Source organism: Musca autumnalis, unplaced genomic scaffold, assembly GCF_047663935.1.
Source record: "Musca autumnalis isolate F117 unplaced genomic scaffold, ASM4766393v1 scaffold_4, whole genome shotgun sequence".
Lineage (NCBI taxonomy): Eukaryota > Metazoa > Arthropoda > Insecta > Diptera > Muscidae > Musca > Musca autumnalis.
Genome location: NW_027411977.1, coordinates 26597729 through 26615338, shown reverse-complemented (window position 1 = coordinate 26615338; position 17610 = coordinate 26597729). Strand labels below are relative to the sequence as shown.

General features: G+C 37.7%; 3 protein-coding genes across 3 annotated transcripts; 1 reads left to right on the top strand and 2 right to left on the bottom strand.

Annotated features, from left to right (window-relative positions):
• The first annotated feature begins 334 nt into the window (after nt 1–334).
• Nucleotides 335–711, top strand: LOC141401466 (larval cuticle protein 65Ag1-like). Its single transcript, XM_073981728.1, has 2 exons — nt 335–447; nt 522–711. The coding sequence occupies exons 1-2, from the start codon at nt 335–337 to the stop codon at nt 709–711; spliced, it is 303 nt and encodes a 100-aa protein (XP_073837829.1).
• A 5626-nt stretch (nt 712–6337) lies between these two features.
• Nucleotides 6338–6715, bottom strand: LOC141401041 (larval cuticle protein 65Ag1-like). Its single transcript, XM_073980857.1, has 2 exons — nt 6603–6715; nt 6338–6527 (listed from the first exon to the last, which is right to left on the bottom strand). The coding sequence occupies exons 1-2, from the start codon at nt 6713–6715 to the stop codon at nt 6338–6340; spliced, it is 303 nt and encodes a 100-aa protein (XP_073836958.1).
• A 6683-nt stretch (nt 6716–13398) lies between these two features.
• Nucleotides 13399–13786, bottom strand: LOC141402046 (larval cuticle protein 65Ag1-like). Its single transcript, XM_073982669.1, has 2 exons — nt 13680–13786; nt 13399–13597 (listed from the first exon to the last, which is right to left on the bottom strand). Exons 1-2 carry the CDS (start codon nt 13784–13786, stop codon nt 13399–13401), a joined length of 306 nt encoding a protein of 101 aa, XP_073838770.1.
• Between the last annotated feature and the right edge of the window lie 3824 nt (nt 13787–17610).

Here is a 17610-nt window from a genome sequence, read left to right as displayed (position 1 = left end):
AATATAATCAAATTATAAAATAATATAAAATTAACATAATCAGATCAGAATATTGAATTTAAATATTTAGATATTTATTTTGTTTGTGGATGGATACTGGTAGCGCCCAACAAATTCTGGATTTCGAAAAGGTTTCATTAACTTCTACAATGTTCAGAATTTGAACAAATCTACCTTTTGTTATTGCTGCTGAAATTCTATACAAATATTAAAATATTCTAAATATTCGTCATTCTTGATTTGGTATAAATTGTAAAGCAGCATCAAGAATAGCCAACACTCAGCTGTAGCAACTCTTCTAGTAAGCCACGCAAAAATCCACCAAAAACTCATAATGAAATTCATCATTGTTTTCGCTGCCCTCTTCGCCTTGGCTTTGGCCGCTCCCTCTGATGTTGAAGTGCTAAGAAGCGAATCGGAAGTTGGTCCTGAATCTTTCCAATATGCGTAAGTGTCTAGAAATCTTTTAGAATGGAGGTTTTATACAGAGATTCAACTGAATGTGTTTTTTAATTTTCCAGTTATGAAACCAGTGATGGAACCAAAAGTGAAGCTGAAGGTCATTTGAACAACCAAGGTACTGAACAAGAAGCCATTGTTGTCCGTGGTTCCTACTCCTTCGTTGGTGATGATGGTCAAACCTACACCGTTGAATATGTCGCTGATGAAAATGGTTTCCAACCCCAAGGTGCCCATTTGCCTGTCGCTTAAGATGTGTGATTGTTGTTAAATTTGTTAATAAAAATAATTTATAAAAAAAATAAGAAAATATTTAATAGCTGGGACTAAAGGGTATGTTGCAGTCATTACATTACAGATTCTCAAAGCAATCGAGGGGGTTGGGAAACTATTTTGTTGAAAGGAGTGATCAAATAAAGCTTACTGTTTATAATTAAGAACTAACAAAACTACCTGATATCGGCTGAACAAAAACCTTACGTTCTAAACTCCGAAAAGTGAACATCAAATGTTAAAGCTCCATTTAAATTACTTAGGGGACTATAACGGAAGATTTGATCTTCAACTTGAACATATAAAATACTTCTAAGTGCCACGGACTTCTGCTCTAATCCAGCGGGAGGTTGTCTTACTCAGCAGAATTTTGCATAGAAGTTGTGATTTTGTTTTATTTTTTTGTTAAGCATTTTATTTTTATTGGCCAAAACCCAAATCCATTGATGGCCCATGAGAAATCCCTTGTCCTTGAAAATTATTCTTAACAAATCGACCATAAAAGCAAGGATGGCCTAAACAAATCGTAACTTCGGCAGAAATAACTTGGATTGCCCAAGGTACGTTTTCTTAAAAACAAGTAAAAAAGTATCAGTCGGCTTGGCCGACACAGATATATACCCTCAACCACGGACCTAAAGAAAAGAAGTAGCACACAATTCTTCTGACGTCTATATAATACGATGTACAACGTTTGGATCAAATCGGTTTTTCCCTTCGAGGGTTATCTTACGTACTACCCAGTTTAGTTGGTGCCGGCAGCCTTTTTTGGAGCTTTTGGGCCACTGTCTCAAGAAGTAAGGACTTGTCCCGTCGTAATGCGGAAAGCGAAAACAAGTTGTTACAACAAAAATCAAAGGCATTCAAAGTCCAAATTTTGAACTGATTTAGCTGATCCGTTTAAAAGTTATTGTGTGCTACAACAAATACACGTGGAGCCATAGGAGTTTTTTACAGCTTTCGGACCATTTTCTCAGGAAGTATGGACTTGCACCTGAAAAAACGTGTGCTGTCGAAATAAGGGGAAGCGAATACAAGTTGTTACAAAAATAAGCAAAATGATTCAAGAGCAGGCCTTAAACTGCAATTCTACCAAATTTTGTGTGGAGGTACTCGAAGGAATGGGCCTATATTGTCCATATTCGAATCTGATCTATGTTCCGTAGAGATATTGCGATATGAAAAGTATGGACCAAATCGGATACTGCCTTGGAGTGATATCGTGCGCACCATTTTAGCGAAAAATGTTGATTATTTTTCATTAACATCCAAGTTATTTTCGTGAATTTAAAAAAATATTCATTGGATTTTCATTACAGAACATTGGTTCCATTGACCGAACTAAGAAAATATCTCCAATTCTCTCTGTTTAGTGCTTCGCTTTCTGCAATACCGCGCCTTGTCATCTCTTCATCCAGTTGTTTGCGCCATCTATTCTGAGGCCCTATGTTCCTCAAGGAGTAAAACGAAAAAGAAGAAGACGATTCTTTGGCCTGGCAATTCTGCGTGCACCGCCATGTGGCCCAATTTATACACCTTTTTAGCGGGTTCATCATCGCTCATTGTTATTATATGGCCTAGCCAACGCAATCGCTGCATCTCGATATGTTAACCTACATATATTGATGTCGTTGTATAGCAGATACAGCTCGTGGTTCATACGACCTCGATATTCACCTTCAACGCAGATTGGCCCGTACATTTTTCGAAGAATTTTTCTCTCAAACACTCCAAGCACTGCATTATCTGTTTGCGCAAGTACCCAGGCTTCGGAACCATACATCAGCACGGGTACTATCAGTGTTTTGTAAAGCGTTATTTTTGTTTGACGAGTTGTGGCTTTGTTTTTGAAGTGCTTACTTAAGCCAAAGTAGCATCTGTTAGCCAATACAAGTCTTCTTTTTATTTGACAACTGATGTCGTTTGTTGTGTTTATGGCGGTGCCAAGGTATACGAAGTCGACACTATCAACCCCGTTTACCGCCAGACCCACTTTAGCAGATTCTCCTTCGACCTACATTAAGGTATCGGTTACTTCCTTCACTGATCGTCCCATGATGTCTATATCATCAGCATAAGCATGTAACATGTGGCTATTGGTGTAGATTGTGCCACTCCTTTTGACGTTTGCATCTCGTATAACCTATTCCAGCAGGATGTTGAAAACATCACACAAAAGGCTGTATCCTTGCCTGAAACCTCTTTTGGTACAAAACTCTTCGGGGAGGTTCTTTCCTACTTTAACAGAAGATCTTGTGTCAGTTAGAGTCATTTTACAAAGCCGAATGAGCTTTGCGGGGTACCAAATTCAGACATGGCATGGAATGCCTTTGAACGTATCGGGCTGTTGAAGGCTGCTTTATAATCGACAAAAAGGTGGTAGGTCTCGATCTGCATCTCTTGGGTCTTCTCCAGGATTTGCCGCAGGGTAAATATCTGGTCAATGGTGGACTTGCCACGTCTAAAGCCGCATTGGTATGTCATAATTATTTCGTTGACCATGGGCTTTAGAAGTTCACACAATATCCCTGACACTATCTTGTAGGCGATAGGAAGAAGACTTATGCCCCTATAGTTGGAACATAAAATGTTATCTCCTTTCTTATGGACGGGACACAGGATGCTCAGGTTCCAATCATCGGGTACGCGTTCTTCCTGCCAGATGGAGCTAACTAGCTGATGCATACAGCTGGCAGGAAGAACGCGTACCCGATGATTGGAACCTGAGCATCCTGTGTATCAGCGTAACGCATCCGATTTTAAACAGCTCGGTTGGTAGGCCTGAGCTCCTGCTGCCTTATTATTCTCCTGCCGGTTTATTGTTATTTTTACCTTATCTTGGCCGGGTGGTATACATTCAATACCATCTTCTGGGATTGGATCTGTGGTATCTTCGTCGACTTCGCTACTATTGGATACCAACAGTTTGGAAAAATGCTCTTTTCATATCCTTAGCATACTATCTGTATCAGTTACCAGATTACCTTGCTGGTCTCTACAGGAGGATGTGCCAGTTCCAAAGCCATCAGTTCGACGTTTCACCCTTTGGTTGAATTTTCGGACTTCATTCTGGCTCCTGTACATCTCGATTTTTTCACACTCCCGCTTTTCCATCTCCCTTTTTTCTGCGGAAAAGACGTTTCTCCTCTCTCCTTTTCTCCCGATATCTCTCTCGTGAGCTACGAGTTGCTACGGATTTTAAAAGAGCGCTATATGCCGCATTTTTCTCTTCGGTAGCAGCACGACACTCCTGGTCATATTATGGATTCCTTCGTGGAGGTCTCTGGTATCCAAGTACTGATTTTGCGGCTGTTTGCATGAAGTGGGCAATGTTTTGCCATTGTCCTGATATGTTATCGGGACGAGAAGTGCTTTGATTAAGCAGTTGGGCCAGTTGAGTGGAATATGCTGTTGCTATCTGGTGTGATTGCAGCTTACCGATGTCCAACTTCCGTGCTGTTCGCACTTTGTTTGCAACGTTTAATCTGGTACGTACCTTTGCTGCAACAAGGTAGTGATCCGAGTCTATGTTTGCACCTCGGAACGATCGTACATCCAACACGCTTGATGCATGTCTTCCATCTATCACAACGTGATTAATTTGATTTCCTGTTCTTTGATCTGGAGACAGCCAGGTGCCCTTATGGATATCGAGATGTTGAAATCTGGTGCTGCTAACTACCATGTTATTTGCCGCTGCGAAGTGTATCAGCCTCATACCATTGTCAGATGTTTCACCTTGGAGACTGAATTTTCCGACTGTTTGGCCAAAGATATTCTCCTTTCCAATTTTGGCATTAAAATCGCCTAGTATAATTTTAATGCCATGGACAGGACAACGGTCATATGTTTCTTCTAAGCGCTCGTAAAATATATCTTTGGTATGTTCGTCCGTGTCTTCAGTGGGAGCATGAGTGCAAATAAAGCTGATGTTGAAGAAATTTGCTTTTAATCGAATTGTAGCGAGTCTTTCATTCACTGGGGTGAAGTTGGATACCAGATGTTTTAACATCCGACGAACTACAAATTCGCAACCAAACTCATGCCTTGTGTCATGGCAGCTATAATACAGTGCGTCACCTTTGTGACGCCTTTCCTGTTCCATGGTATTTCCTGTATGACAGTAATGTCGGCCTTGTACTTTTGAAGTACATCTGCCAATGCGTAAACTGCACCTTCTCTATACGAGTAAAGAGTGGGAACATTCCAGGTACAGACTCGCAGATCATGGTCCTTAAAACGTTTGCGGCGTTCGTCAACTTTAGAGGGGTTTATTTTTCTTTTCTTTCGTTTTTTCATAGTAGGCTGTTTTTTTCTAGGGGAGGGTTACTAACCCGACGCCCAAACTGAAGTTTTTAACGTTCCTATGGGTGAACGCGCGGCACATGTTAGCTCACTACCTTTAACGGGTGTTAAAGACCTTTACCGACAAGTTTCAGGTGGAAAGTTGTATACCCCCAGTAAAGACGAAATACCAAATGTCAGCTATTTTGGTGGGATAACGACGCCAAAACCTTCAAAATATCGAAAATCGGGAGATACCGTTCTATCGGGTCTATATGACGACGTGGGCCTACAACGACAAATTTCTGGTGGAAAGTTTTCAAAATACCAAAAAGCGTGAGGTACCGTTCTATGGGGGCTATATGAAGAGTTGGACCTCTATCGACAAATTTCAGGTTGAAATTTTTATACGCCCAGCGAAGACTTAATGTCAAATTTCAGCCATTTCGGAGGGATAATGAAGCTTAAACCTACACATGATGCCATAGGGGTATTTTAAACCTTTTGGACTATATTGGACCTGGAACGACAAATTTCTGGTGGAAAGTTTTATACCCCCAATAAAGACTGTTTACCAAATTTCAACCACTTCGGTGGGATATTGAGGTCACAACCTTCAAAATACCAAAAATCGGGAGGTACCGTTCTAGTAGGGCTCTATAAAGAGATGGACCACTTCCAATAAATTTCAGGTGGAAAGTTGTATATCCCCAATGAAGGCTTAGTACCGAATTTCAGCCATTTCAGAGAGATATTGAGATCAAAACCTTCAAAATACGGAAAGTCGGAAGGTACCGTTCTATGGGGGCTTTATGAAGACGTGGACCTATATCGAAACATTTCAGATGAAAAGTTTTATATCCCCAGCGGAGACAAAATACGAAATTTCAGGCATTTCGCTGTAATAATAAGTCTAAGACCTTCAAAATACCGAAAATCGGGAGGTACCGTTCTATGGGGTCTATATCTTGATTTCAACAGATAGACGGACGGACCTACGGACATGGTAATATCGACATAGAATTTTATGTTGATCTAGAATATATAGACTTTATAGGGTCTTCGATGAATATGTGTTACATACGGAATGACAAATTTAATTATACGCTACATATAATGGTGGGTATTTTTATTGTTCACCGGATATCCGGTAGTTTGGTTAGATCTTAATTATAAATTGTAAGCTTGATTGGCAACTCCTTTCAATAAAATATTTTCCATACCCCCTCGACTTCCGTTTGAGAGTCTAAGACTATTATACATTTTCTTAATTTTTTTTTTAAATATTTTTTATTAACAAATTTAACAACAGTCACGCATCTTAAGCAACAGGCAAATGGGCACCTTGGGGTTGGAAACCGTTTTCATCAGCGACATATTCAACGGTGTAGGTTTGACCATCATCACCAACGAAGGAGTAGGAACCACGGACAACAATGGCTTCTTGTTCAGTACCTTGGTTGTTCAAATGACCTTCAGCTTGACTTTTGGTTCCATCACTGGTTTCAAAACTGGGGAATTAAAAAGACACATTCATTTAAATCACTGTATAAAACATCCCGTCTAACAGATTTCTAGACACTTACGCATATTGGAAAGATTCAGGACCAACTTCAGATTCGCTTCTTAGCACTTCAACATCAGAGGGAGCGGCCAAAGCCAAGGCGAAGAGGGCAGCGAAAACAATGATGAATTTCATTATGATTTTTTGGTTGATTTTTGTGTGGCTTACTAGAAGAGTTGCTACAGCTGAGTGTTGGCTATTCTTGATGCTGCGTTACAATTTATACTAATTCAAGAATGATGAATATTTGGCATATTTGAAAATTTGTATAGAATTTCAGTAGCAAAAGCAAAAACAAGATTTGCTCAAACTCTGAATATTGTAGAGGTTAATGAAACATTTTCGAAATCCAGAATTTGTTGGGCGTTACCAGTAACCATCCACCAACAAAATAAATGTCTATTTAAATTATTTAAATTCAATATTCTGATCTGATTATGTTAATTTTTTTAATATTTTATAATTTGTTTATATTATGATAACTTTGTTAATATGTATGTTAATTTTGTACCCACTATAGATTTCTGTAGGTGATATTGAATGGGAAAGTCGTAACAACATCAACACCTAAAAAGTTCACACTGTATTTTAGTTGTCATGAAACATGGCGTTAGTTTGGTTGTGGATTTACGGTTAGCCGGAGACTAAAATAACTCCTCCCCATAACCGCAATGGTGAACTAAACTAGACTAGCGACAAATTGGTTAATTTTTTCAATACCAGTTTTACACAACAAAGATAAACTATTTCCCACGAGCATCTGCGAAGAGCCAGATGACGGAATATTGTATGAACAATTCAAGCCTATTGTCAATAAAGTAATTGGATAATTTCAGTGCGGCATAGACCTGACAAATCATCATTGACCAGTTATTTACCTTGTTGCAAATCCTGGAATAAACCCAAGAGATGCAGGTCGATCATTTACATCATTCACATCAAATGTCTTAGAACCTTTTGAAATTCAAGGACTTGATGTTGACATGAAGCATTCGGTGGTGGGATTTTCTTTATTCTTTTGACATGTAGATGTCCACAGCTAACGAAACTGAGTGGAACCTGTCGATTTGCAATCACTTTTTAGAGATAAAATATAATTTTTTTGGATTGGAAAGGTAGACATTTTAAGTTATCTTTACCATATTTCCTCTGTTTCGGACTCATAAACCTATCAAATGTGACTTTTTGTAATTTTATTGTTGTCTAGAAAATTTTAAAGATAACACTGGTCAACAGGACTTTTGTTTCAACCGAAGTTGCAGTTGTTTCTAGATGAAATCGGCGAGTTATTTTCAAATCTGGTCCCGGTTTTTCTCCGTCAGCTCTTGTTTTTGAGATATAGCTCAAAATCGGTTTTTACGAGTTTAACCCAGACTTTCGTTATTTTCGGATACAAACAAATATTTTTTGTGGGTTTTTCGACATTAATATATTAAGGAGATGTTGTACGCTCGATACAAATCGTTTTTGAAATAGTTGTGGTGAGTATATATCAAAAAAATATAGAAAATATACGACGGACCTTGTAAAAATTGCATATTTTGAGTACTTTAAGCTGTAATTACGTCATCGGGGAAGTCATAGGATCTTCATATGGTACTCCGGATATGCTTAGGGTGTCTACTATATAATCCAGCATTCAAATGTATAATATAAAGTTCATAGCCCCCATGATTCGGCCATAACCTAAAAATCGCCATGAAGACTGCTAAAGGGAAATAAATTAACAGTGATATCATTACCACATAAGCCATTTACTTTTCAATGGCAGTCTTCATGATGATTTTTAGGTTATGGCCGAATCATGGGCGCTATGAACTTTATATTATATATTTGAATACTGGACTATATAGTAGACACCCTAAGCATATCCGCATTGTCATATGAAGATCCTATGACTTCCCCCGATGACGTAATTACAGCTTAAAGTACTCAAAATAAGCAATTTTTACAAGGTCCGTCGTATATTTTCTATATTTTTTTGATATATACTCACCATAACTATTTCAAAAACGGTTTGTATCGCGCGTACAACATCTCCTTAATATATTAATGTCGAAAACCGCACAAAAAATATTTGTTTGTATCCGAAAATAACGAAAGTCTGGGTTAAACTCGTAAAAACCGATTTTGAGCTATATCTCAAAAACAAGAGCTGATAGAGAAAAACCGCGACCGGATTTGAAAATAACTCGCCGATTTCATCTTGAAACAACTGTAACTTCGTCTGAAACATTCAACTTTTTCAATTTTGTTGAGCAGTGTAATCCATTATAAAAATTTGACATTATAAATTGTTTCTACCGATTTCTTTACAAGAATATTTTTTGGATTTTCATCAAATTCCAAGACCCTAATACAATTTTTTTCAAAGATGTCAATATTATAAGATAGGAAAAGTCAATTGTGAAAAATTAACTGTAGAGGGAGTTAACCTCTGTTGCTACGACATCATAACAACATGTTGTTAAACGAAAACTGTTATTCATTGGAATATTGACAAGAAAAACATTAAAACTCAAGTTTGACGGCGTTCGCTTTTGATTTTTTCATTTTTTTCATAAAAAAAGAAAATAAATAAATTTCAGCCACAAAACACGACGTTAATGTTTTCTGCCGCGAGAAATGGGAATCAAAAACGATTGTCATTGCTGTTATCAATTCCAGTGAGTTGTGTAGCCATTTACAACCAAAATGTGGAACTATTAGCATATGTTTTTGGAAAATGCGTTTCTTCTAGTCTTTACTTCTCTACGTTTTTGTTTTTTTTTTTTTTGCACAATATTTGTTGGCAATCAACACTCAGGGTACTTATTTACAATTGTGAATAGTTTTTTGTTAAAGTTTACCACATCTGATAAAGGATTTGTGTAAATTAGTTTGAATATTATGTTGTTGCGCGTCCGAATTATTAAAAAAACCCCGAAATTCCGGCTTCAAAATGTGAGCATCAATTTTAGGTGGATGCAGTGGATATATCGAACAATAAAACACTAGTATCATATTGCCCATGAAGTGTTCTTTGAGTCTTTCTTTGGACATATGTCTATAAAATGTAAGGTTAAGCCAGAAATCGGAAGGGAGCATAAAAAACTTGTTGGCTTCAACCCATTTTTAACTATTTTTCTACATTGATGCCAACACAGCTTCCACGTAAATTCATAGGTCTACTTTAGGCCCCATATAACTGTACCGCCCGATTTCAGGTATTTTGACGTTATTAGCTGAATCTTCAGACCAAATTAGCTATGGCTTGGTATTTAATGTTTGTCGTGGTCAAAATAACTTCTAGTGGTCAAAATAACTTCTGCCCCATACAACGATACCTCCCGCTTTAAGGCATTTTTACGTTTTTATCTTCATTTTCAGACCAAATTGGCTATAATTTGGCATTTAAGGTTGGAAGTCGCAAAAAAAAACTTTTGCACAAGAAATTATGGGCATAGGCCAATGCTTTTTAAAGGCCCCATATAACGGTACCGCTCAATTTCAGGTATTTTGACGTTATTAGCAACATTTTAAGACCGAATTACCCAAAACTTGTTATTTTAAGGTTTGAATTGGACAAGAAACTTCTCCAACAAAAACCAGTAAGGAAAGGGTCAAAGACGGGCGGGGCCGACTATTTCGATATAATTTTTTTGTAGACTAAATTCCGTCACATAGTCCAAATTGCATCAAAATTGGACATATATAGCGTGTTTCGTGCATCAAATACCAAATCTGAACCGATTTCGATATGATTTGGCACAGTTATTTCTAGACTAGCCACCGTCACACAATTAAAATTTCATTGAAATCGGACAAATATATAGCGTGTTTCGTGCATCAAATACCTCAAATCTGCCTAAAATATATATGAGAGCTATATCCAAATCTGAACCGATTTCGATATAATTTGGCACACTTATTTCTAGGCCAAATTTTTTTGAAATCGTACATATATAGCGCGTTTCGTGCATCACATGCCTAAAATCGGCCGAGAATATATATGGGAGCTATATCCAAATTTGAACCGATTTCTATATAATTTGGCACACTTATTTCTAGACTAAAAACCGTCACACATTCCAAACTTAATTGAAATCGGACATATATAGCGTGTTTCGTGCACCAAATCCGTTAAATCGGGCGAAGATATATAAGAGGCTATATCCAAATCTGAACCCGATTTTTACCAAAATAAATAGCGTTCGTCCTTCGGCCAAAAAACTATCTTCCCCAATTTTCATGCGAATTGGACAATAAATGCGACCTGTACAAAAATACATTGACAGACGGACATGCGTAAATCGAATCAGAAAATGATTCTATGTATATCCCTAAAAGGAACTATGGGTCGATCTCGTTTCCTTTTGCATGTTACAAACTAATGTACAAAGACATAATACCCCTTACCATAAGGTGGTGTAGGGTATAATTATGGACATACATATGTAGGCTCAAGGTTTTTTATGTCCCCCGTACTTTGACGTTTTTAGCTATATTTTCTTGACATTTAAGGGTCGGACTGGTCAAAACAACTTCTCCACTAAAAATTATGGTCCACGTTTTGGAATAGCCCCCGTATAACGGTACCTCTCGATTTCAGGTATTTTAACCTTATTAGATAAATTTTCTGGCAGAATTACATATAATTTGGCATTTAGTGTTCCTAGTGGTCACACAACTTCCCGACCAAAATTTGATATTTGGCTTCTATACCAAAAATTTGGCTTCTACACCCATATAACGATATTTTGACGTTTTTAGCTATATATGTCACTTGGAATTGTTAGAGGTCAATAAACTTATTTAAAAAACAAGTAGGAGCATATCAGTCGGCGTTTATAGGGGTTTTGAGTTTTTGGGCCAATTTCTCAGAAAGTATAGATATGCCCCCGAAAAATTGTACCGTTGCACAGTGAATCCACCCATTGGCCAAAAACAAAAAATAGAATGTCAAAATTTTGGTACAACATCTCGCAAATCTGACAGCTATGACATGGACCTTTTTAAAAATATATTAATTTTTGTTTCATTCGAACACGATCTTCTTAAGAATAGCTTCAAAAGTCGGAACATTTGACTTATATTTTTTTTGTGAGTACAACCTATATTTTAAGTGCAAGTAAATATATTCAAAATATCGCGAAACTAATACGTATAGCAAAATATTATAGTGGATTTTGAAGGGGGAGGTAAAAGCTTAATTTTCATTAAAAATAGTGTTTTAGTGTGTTGTGGAATTCTAGTTAGCTGCATATTTTCTTAGTGTATTTTGTAATGCCAATTCGATCGAATACTTAAATTTGACCTAAGGTTTTAGTCATGATGCCCACCAGTGCCCACCTCGGGAATAATTTTCCAAGGTAGCTCATGGGTTTAAGATTATTCAGTATTAAAATCAGCTGCCATCTAGTGCCAGACTATAAATGGTGGGCCGCTGACTAAAGCTGCCCTATAATAGGGTTTCTATGGATATATTAGCTTATAACTCTGTTATCTGACGTAAGATGAAGAAATCTTCTTCCAAATTAGTCTTACGTTGGCGGTACGTGCCTTCCAGGAAGAACGCTATAATATCTATATTAAAAATTTTACCAATTTTCAGACAAAAATGTTGATTTTTTTAATCCGCTAAATTGATTGGATTTTATGTTGTTTTAGAGAATTTTTTGTTTCCCCAAGCCTATTTTTGCATCGGGACCTTTGTTCATGTCATTTTGTACTAACAGCATAAAACTTCTTACCGTATACCCCCTCCCCCCTCCAGAGGGGAAAGGGGGGAGAATGTTACGCTCGTGGATTCTTAAAACACTCTTCACAGCAGCACAAAGCTATAAACAGCGCGTTAGCTTGATATTTACACGGGAAATATTTTTGGCCACTTTCTCCATACAAGTGGATCCACTGTGCGTTGTAACTAGGGCTGCATACACAACATGTTGCCAAATATGTTAAAACGACCCCAGGCGAGTTCATGGATGTGTAAAGTAACTGAACTGAAACCTTGTGTAAATAACTGAAGTAAAGTCAATAAAACATTGTAGAATCGTAATATTAAACAAACCCTCGTTTTATTTGGTACAAATCGTAAGGGGGAATAAAACAACGTCTACGCGGGATTAAATTTAACCCTAATTCCGTAACAATACGATAAGTAAAATTTGGATCATCGATTGTTCCCTCCGAGAGTTATCGTTCACACTGTTTTACAGAAAAATTTTAAACGTTTGTGGAGGAGCTTCCCGAAGGCGTCTTCCGATATGGCTGATCTTTCAACTTAAACTAAACAAACAAAAACATTGTTCCACAACATCCCATACGGGACAAGGGAGACTTCTCTCATATCAATGAGTGCACCCCGATTCATATTTAGCTTAATGATATGGGACCTACTGTTTATCGCCGAGTCCGAACGGCGTGTCTTAAGACACCACTTGTAGAGAAGTTTTACATAGCTGAAATACTCAGAAAATGTCGCCAACATTACTGAGGGGTATTTTGCCACCGTTGAAAAATGTTTGATGTTGCTTGGCCGGGGAATCGAACCCCCGACCTTCTGCGTGCAGGGAGGGCGTGCATACCATTGCACCACGGGGGCACCCTTCGCTTAAACTATGTTTGCAAAATATTACGAAGAGTTATCGTGCGCACTAGCCAGCCAGCCAGGCGGACGGACAGGGCTAAATCGACTCCAACTTTTCTGAAACGAATTTCGTCCAAACATACTTTGGGCCTAAAACTAGCGACATCTAGGGATTCGAATATAGTTAAACAATAACTTTATTTTTTTTTTAATTTTTTATTAATAAACTAAACAACTATCACACATCTTAAGCTTCAGGGGCAACAGGCAAATGGGCACCTTGGGGTTGGAAACCGTTTTCATCGGCAACATATTCGACGGTGTAGGTTTGACCATCATCAGCAACGAAGGAATAAGAACCACGTACAGCAATGCCTTCTTGTTCAGTACCTTGGTTGTTCAAGTGACCTTCAGCTTCACTCTTGGTACCATCACTGGTTTCAAAACTGGGGAATTTCCAAAAAAAAAGACACATTCAATTAAAACATTGCATTAAACCTCCCATGCAAAAAGTTTATAGATACTTACGCATATTGGAAAGATTCAGGACCAACTTCAGATTCGAGTCTGACCAAATCAGAGGGAGCGGCCAAAGCGAAGGCGAAGAGGGCAACGAAAACAATGATGAATTTCATGTTGATTTTTTGGGGAATTTTTGCGTGGCTTACCAGAAAAGTTGCTACAACAGAGTGTTATCTCTGCTTGATGTTGGTTTACAATTTATACTCATTCAGTGATGTTAACTGTTGTGTATATTTTGAAATTCGTACAGAAGTTGCAGGCCACTTTGATATCTTGTTGTCCCTAGAAACTGGAAAAAATATATTAGAACCTTAAATATATTAACAATATATTCAAAATCATAAATAAATTTATTGTTTGTTATCTTTGTCGTCCATTTTATGGGTGTGATTATTGAAATGTAAATTTTGAATCTGCTGCTGCTTGTGTGAACGTCATAATCTGTTATCATTGATATTCATGTAAATGCGTATGTTAATGCTGCCTACAACATTGTGGAATGGTTTGTATTTTTTTAGGCATTTTCTATATGGACATTGCAAATTTTTTAAATTTAAACGACATTATACTACAAAATTATGGACAAAGTTTAAGCACAAATTCTCGAGCTAAAAAATCTCGTATGGGCTAAAAATCTCACAAACTGGTTGGTTTTGAATTGCATAAAAAACAAAACGTTCAATATTATATAAACTACTGCTAAACATGAATAACCATATATTGAAACATATTTAAGAATTAATACCCTTTTACCTCTTGGAAGATGTTAAGGGGAAACATCGGAGCTCCTCCAGAGGAGGTTGTTCCGAGGTTCGGAAGAGGGTGGTCGGAGGTTGTTCGGAACTCCAAACTCCATCCTTTGAACCTCCGACCTCCCTCCTCCGAACTTCGGAACAACCACCTCTGGAGGAGCTCCGACCACCCTCTTCCTCTAGACCTCCGACCAACCTCCTCCGAACTTCAGAACAACCTCTTCTGGACCTCCGAACAACTTTCTCTTTCCATATTCAGTCTACAGGAACATCAAAACCTGTTCTCTTCTACACACGCAACAACACACAAACAGCAAAAAAATATTTTTTTCACTCGATTTTACTCTTAGAGCAAACTCGTACTCTATTTCGAGCATTTTCACTTCCACTCGTTTTTTCTTGCAAAACTCGTACTCTTCAAGTGCTTGTACTCGCAAACACTTTTCACTCGCGAGTAAAAACGAGCAAGTCTGAAATATGTTTCGCGAGTGACGAGTAAATATAGAGTATACTCGATTTTTTTTTTTCTACTCGCGCGAGTACTCCCGCTCCAACTCGCTCGAATTTCACTCGCGTGTAGATTTCGAGCGAGTATTTCGGAGCTCTGATTACAAGCCTTTCGTAGCTATAACAAATATAATCTGTCATAGTTGTACGAATGTAAACATGTTTGTCATAGACATAAAAATGCTTGTCATACTCTCCACCACAGTGTGGAGGATATATTAAGGTTGATTTTCATTTGCCTATTAATGACTAAAATAACGTTTATTTTATTTAAGTATTAAAAAAGATCACACTCAAACCACTTTTAAAAAAAGTAATTTTTGAAATAAAAAATAATTTAACAAGTAAAAAAGTATCAGTCGGCTTTGCCGACAGAGATATACCCTCAGCCTGTGTATATTGAAACCATTTTTCCCAAAATACGTATGTATTTAGGGGGTTTTAAAAAATTTGGGCGTTTGAACAGACAAAAATGTTGATTAGGATTAAAAGATTTGCGGAGGAGATACTAAAAGGAATGGATCGACATTGACCGTTATGGAAGTGGATCTCCAGCCACAACATATGGTGCCATAGGGGGTTTTTACACTCTTCGGGCTGTTTGCTCAAGAAGTATGGACTTGCCCCTAAAAATACTTTTACCATCGTAAATGAGGCAGCGAATGCAAGTTGCTTCAACAAAAATCAAAGTGATTCGATATCAGGTCTTAAAGTGATCTTATCCGAAATTTTGCGAGGGAGGTACCGGATGGAGTGGACAAATATAGTCCATATTTGAACCTGATCTATACCTAGTAGATATATTTGGATGTGTAAAGTATAGACCAATTCGGTCACTCCCTTCAAGAGTTACCGTACGAACAAATTTTCCGAAAATTTTTGAACTTTTTTGGGGGAGGTACCTGTAGGAGTGGACCGATATGGCTTATCTTCAAACTTAACCTATGTTTGGACAAAATATTACTAAGGCCATATTGTGGACCGAATCGGCAGATCCGTTTGAGAGTTGTCTTGCGCTCCAACCACCTCAGACGGTGTCATAGGGGTTTTTTGCAACTTTCATGCTATTTTCTTAGGAAGTATGGACTTGACCCTGATGAAACTTGTACCGTCGTATGGAGGACAGTGAATACAAGTTGCTAAAACAAAAATCAAAGCGATTCGAGAGATGGCCCTAAACTGGATTTTTCCGAAATTTTGTGTGGGAGGTACCCGAAGGAGTGGACCTATTGAGACCATATTGGAACCTCATATTACTCTGGTAGAAAGTTTACGCTATACAAAGTATGGACCAAATTGGTCACTCCCTTCAAGAGTTATCGTGCGCACAAACTTTCCGAACATTTTCGAACTTTTGTGGGGGAGGTACAGGAAGGAGTGGACCGATATAGCTCATCTTCGAACTTAAACTAAGTTTGGGCAAAATATTACGAAAGCCAAAATTTGAACCGAATCGTTTCATCCGTTCGAGAGTTATCGTGCGCTCCAGCCAGCGGGACAGACAGACAGACGGACGGACATGGCTAGATCGACTCCAAATTGTCTGAAACACATTTCGTCCAAACATACTTGGGGTCTAAAACCATTATTTCGATGAGGCACATTTTCATCGTATCAAAGTGTGTATATACACTCCTTAGCCTAAAGGCTGAGGGTATAAAAAATGAAGCTGTAGTGTTTTATTTATAAATAAATGCACTAAAAGCTAGAAAATAATTATTTTCTTAGCATCAAGTAGTATATTCATCTTCATGATATATTCTCTCAAATAAAATGCCGGGCTGCCCCGTCTATGGTTTGAACCTAAGCCACTGCCACTGCCAATCTGTCATATCAACAAACTTCTTGATATTATATCAACAAAACTTCCGAAATGGAAGGCATTACAATTCATTAAGGAAACCACCCTTCGATTGTACATGTGTATGTATTGAGAAAATGATTGCTAGACAAGACACTAGAGTGACTTGATAAAGAAAAAGACTTCAACAAATTAATTCATATCTACGAGGAACACTAAAAAACCTTCTGGCCTAGGCAACACTCAGTGTCGCCAGGCATCATTCGACATTTTTTTAAAGTTTGACAGTTTTTAGCCTAAGCGTACTCTGGACAGTTTCACATACGACCATGTGTTGTTGTGTTTACAGTGACTTGAAAAAATCACTTTCCAAAAAAAAAATTACTTGTGAACATTTTCGTCCGATAATTTTTCACAACTTTCGACGTGGATAATCACGGCAAGTGTGGATCGATCAAAAACGAAGTTCGTGAGGGTCGTCTAAAAACGGTCATTGCGCCAGACAAAATTAAGCTTAGCTTGATGCTAAGCGAAAAATTATTATCTTGCTTTTAGTGCATTTACAAATAATACACTGTAGCTTAATTTTTTTATTTTAAACTTTTTTAGTAAATATAATTTTTTTTTGACCACTGAGAACACAATAACCGGCCAATAATGCCGAAAATGTAGATAAAGATTTTAAAATGCCTGAAATCGGGTATTACCGGGGGTGCCGTTTCTTGGGGGTTATACCAAAACGCGGATCTATCTTGGTATTTTTTTAGTGGAGAAGTTTTTGGTCATTGGGAACATCAAATGTCAAAATTCATCTAATACTGTCAGAAATTTAGCAAAAAGCTTTAGAAACCCCTAAATCAGGATGTACCGTTATATG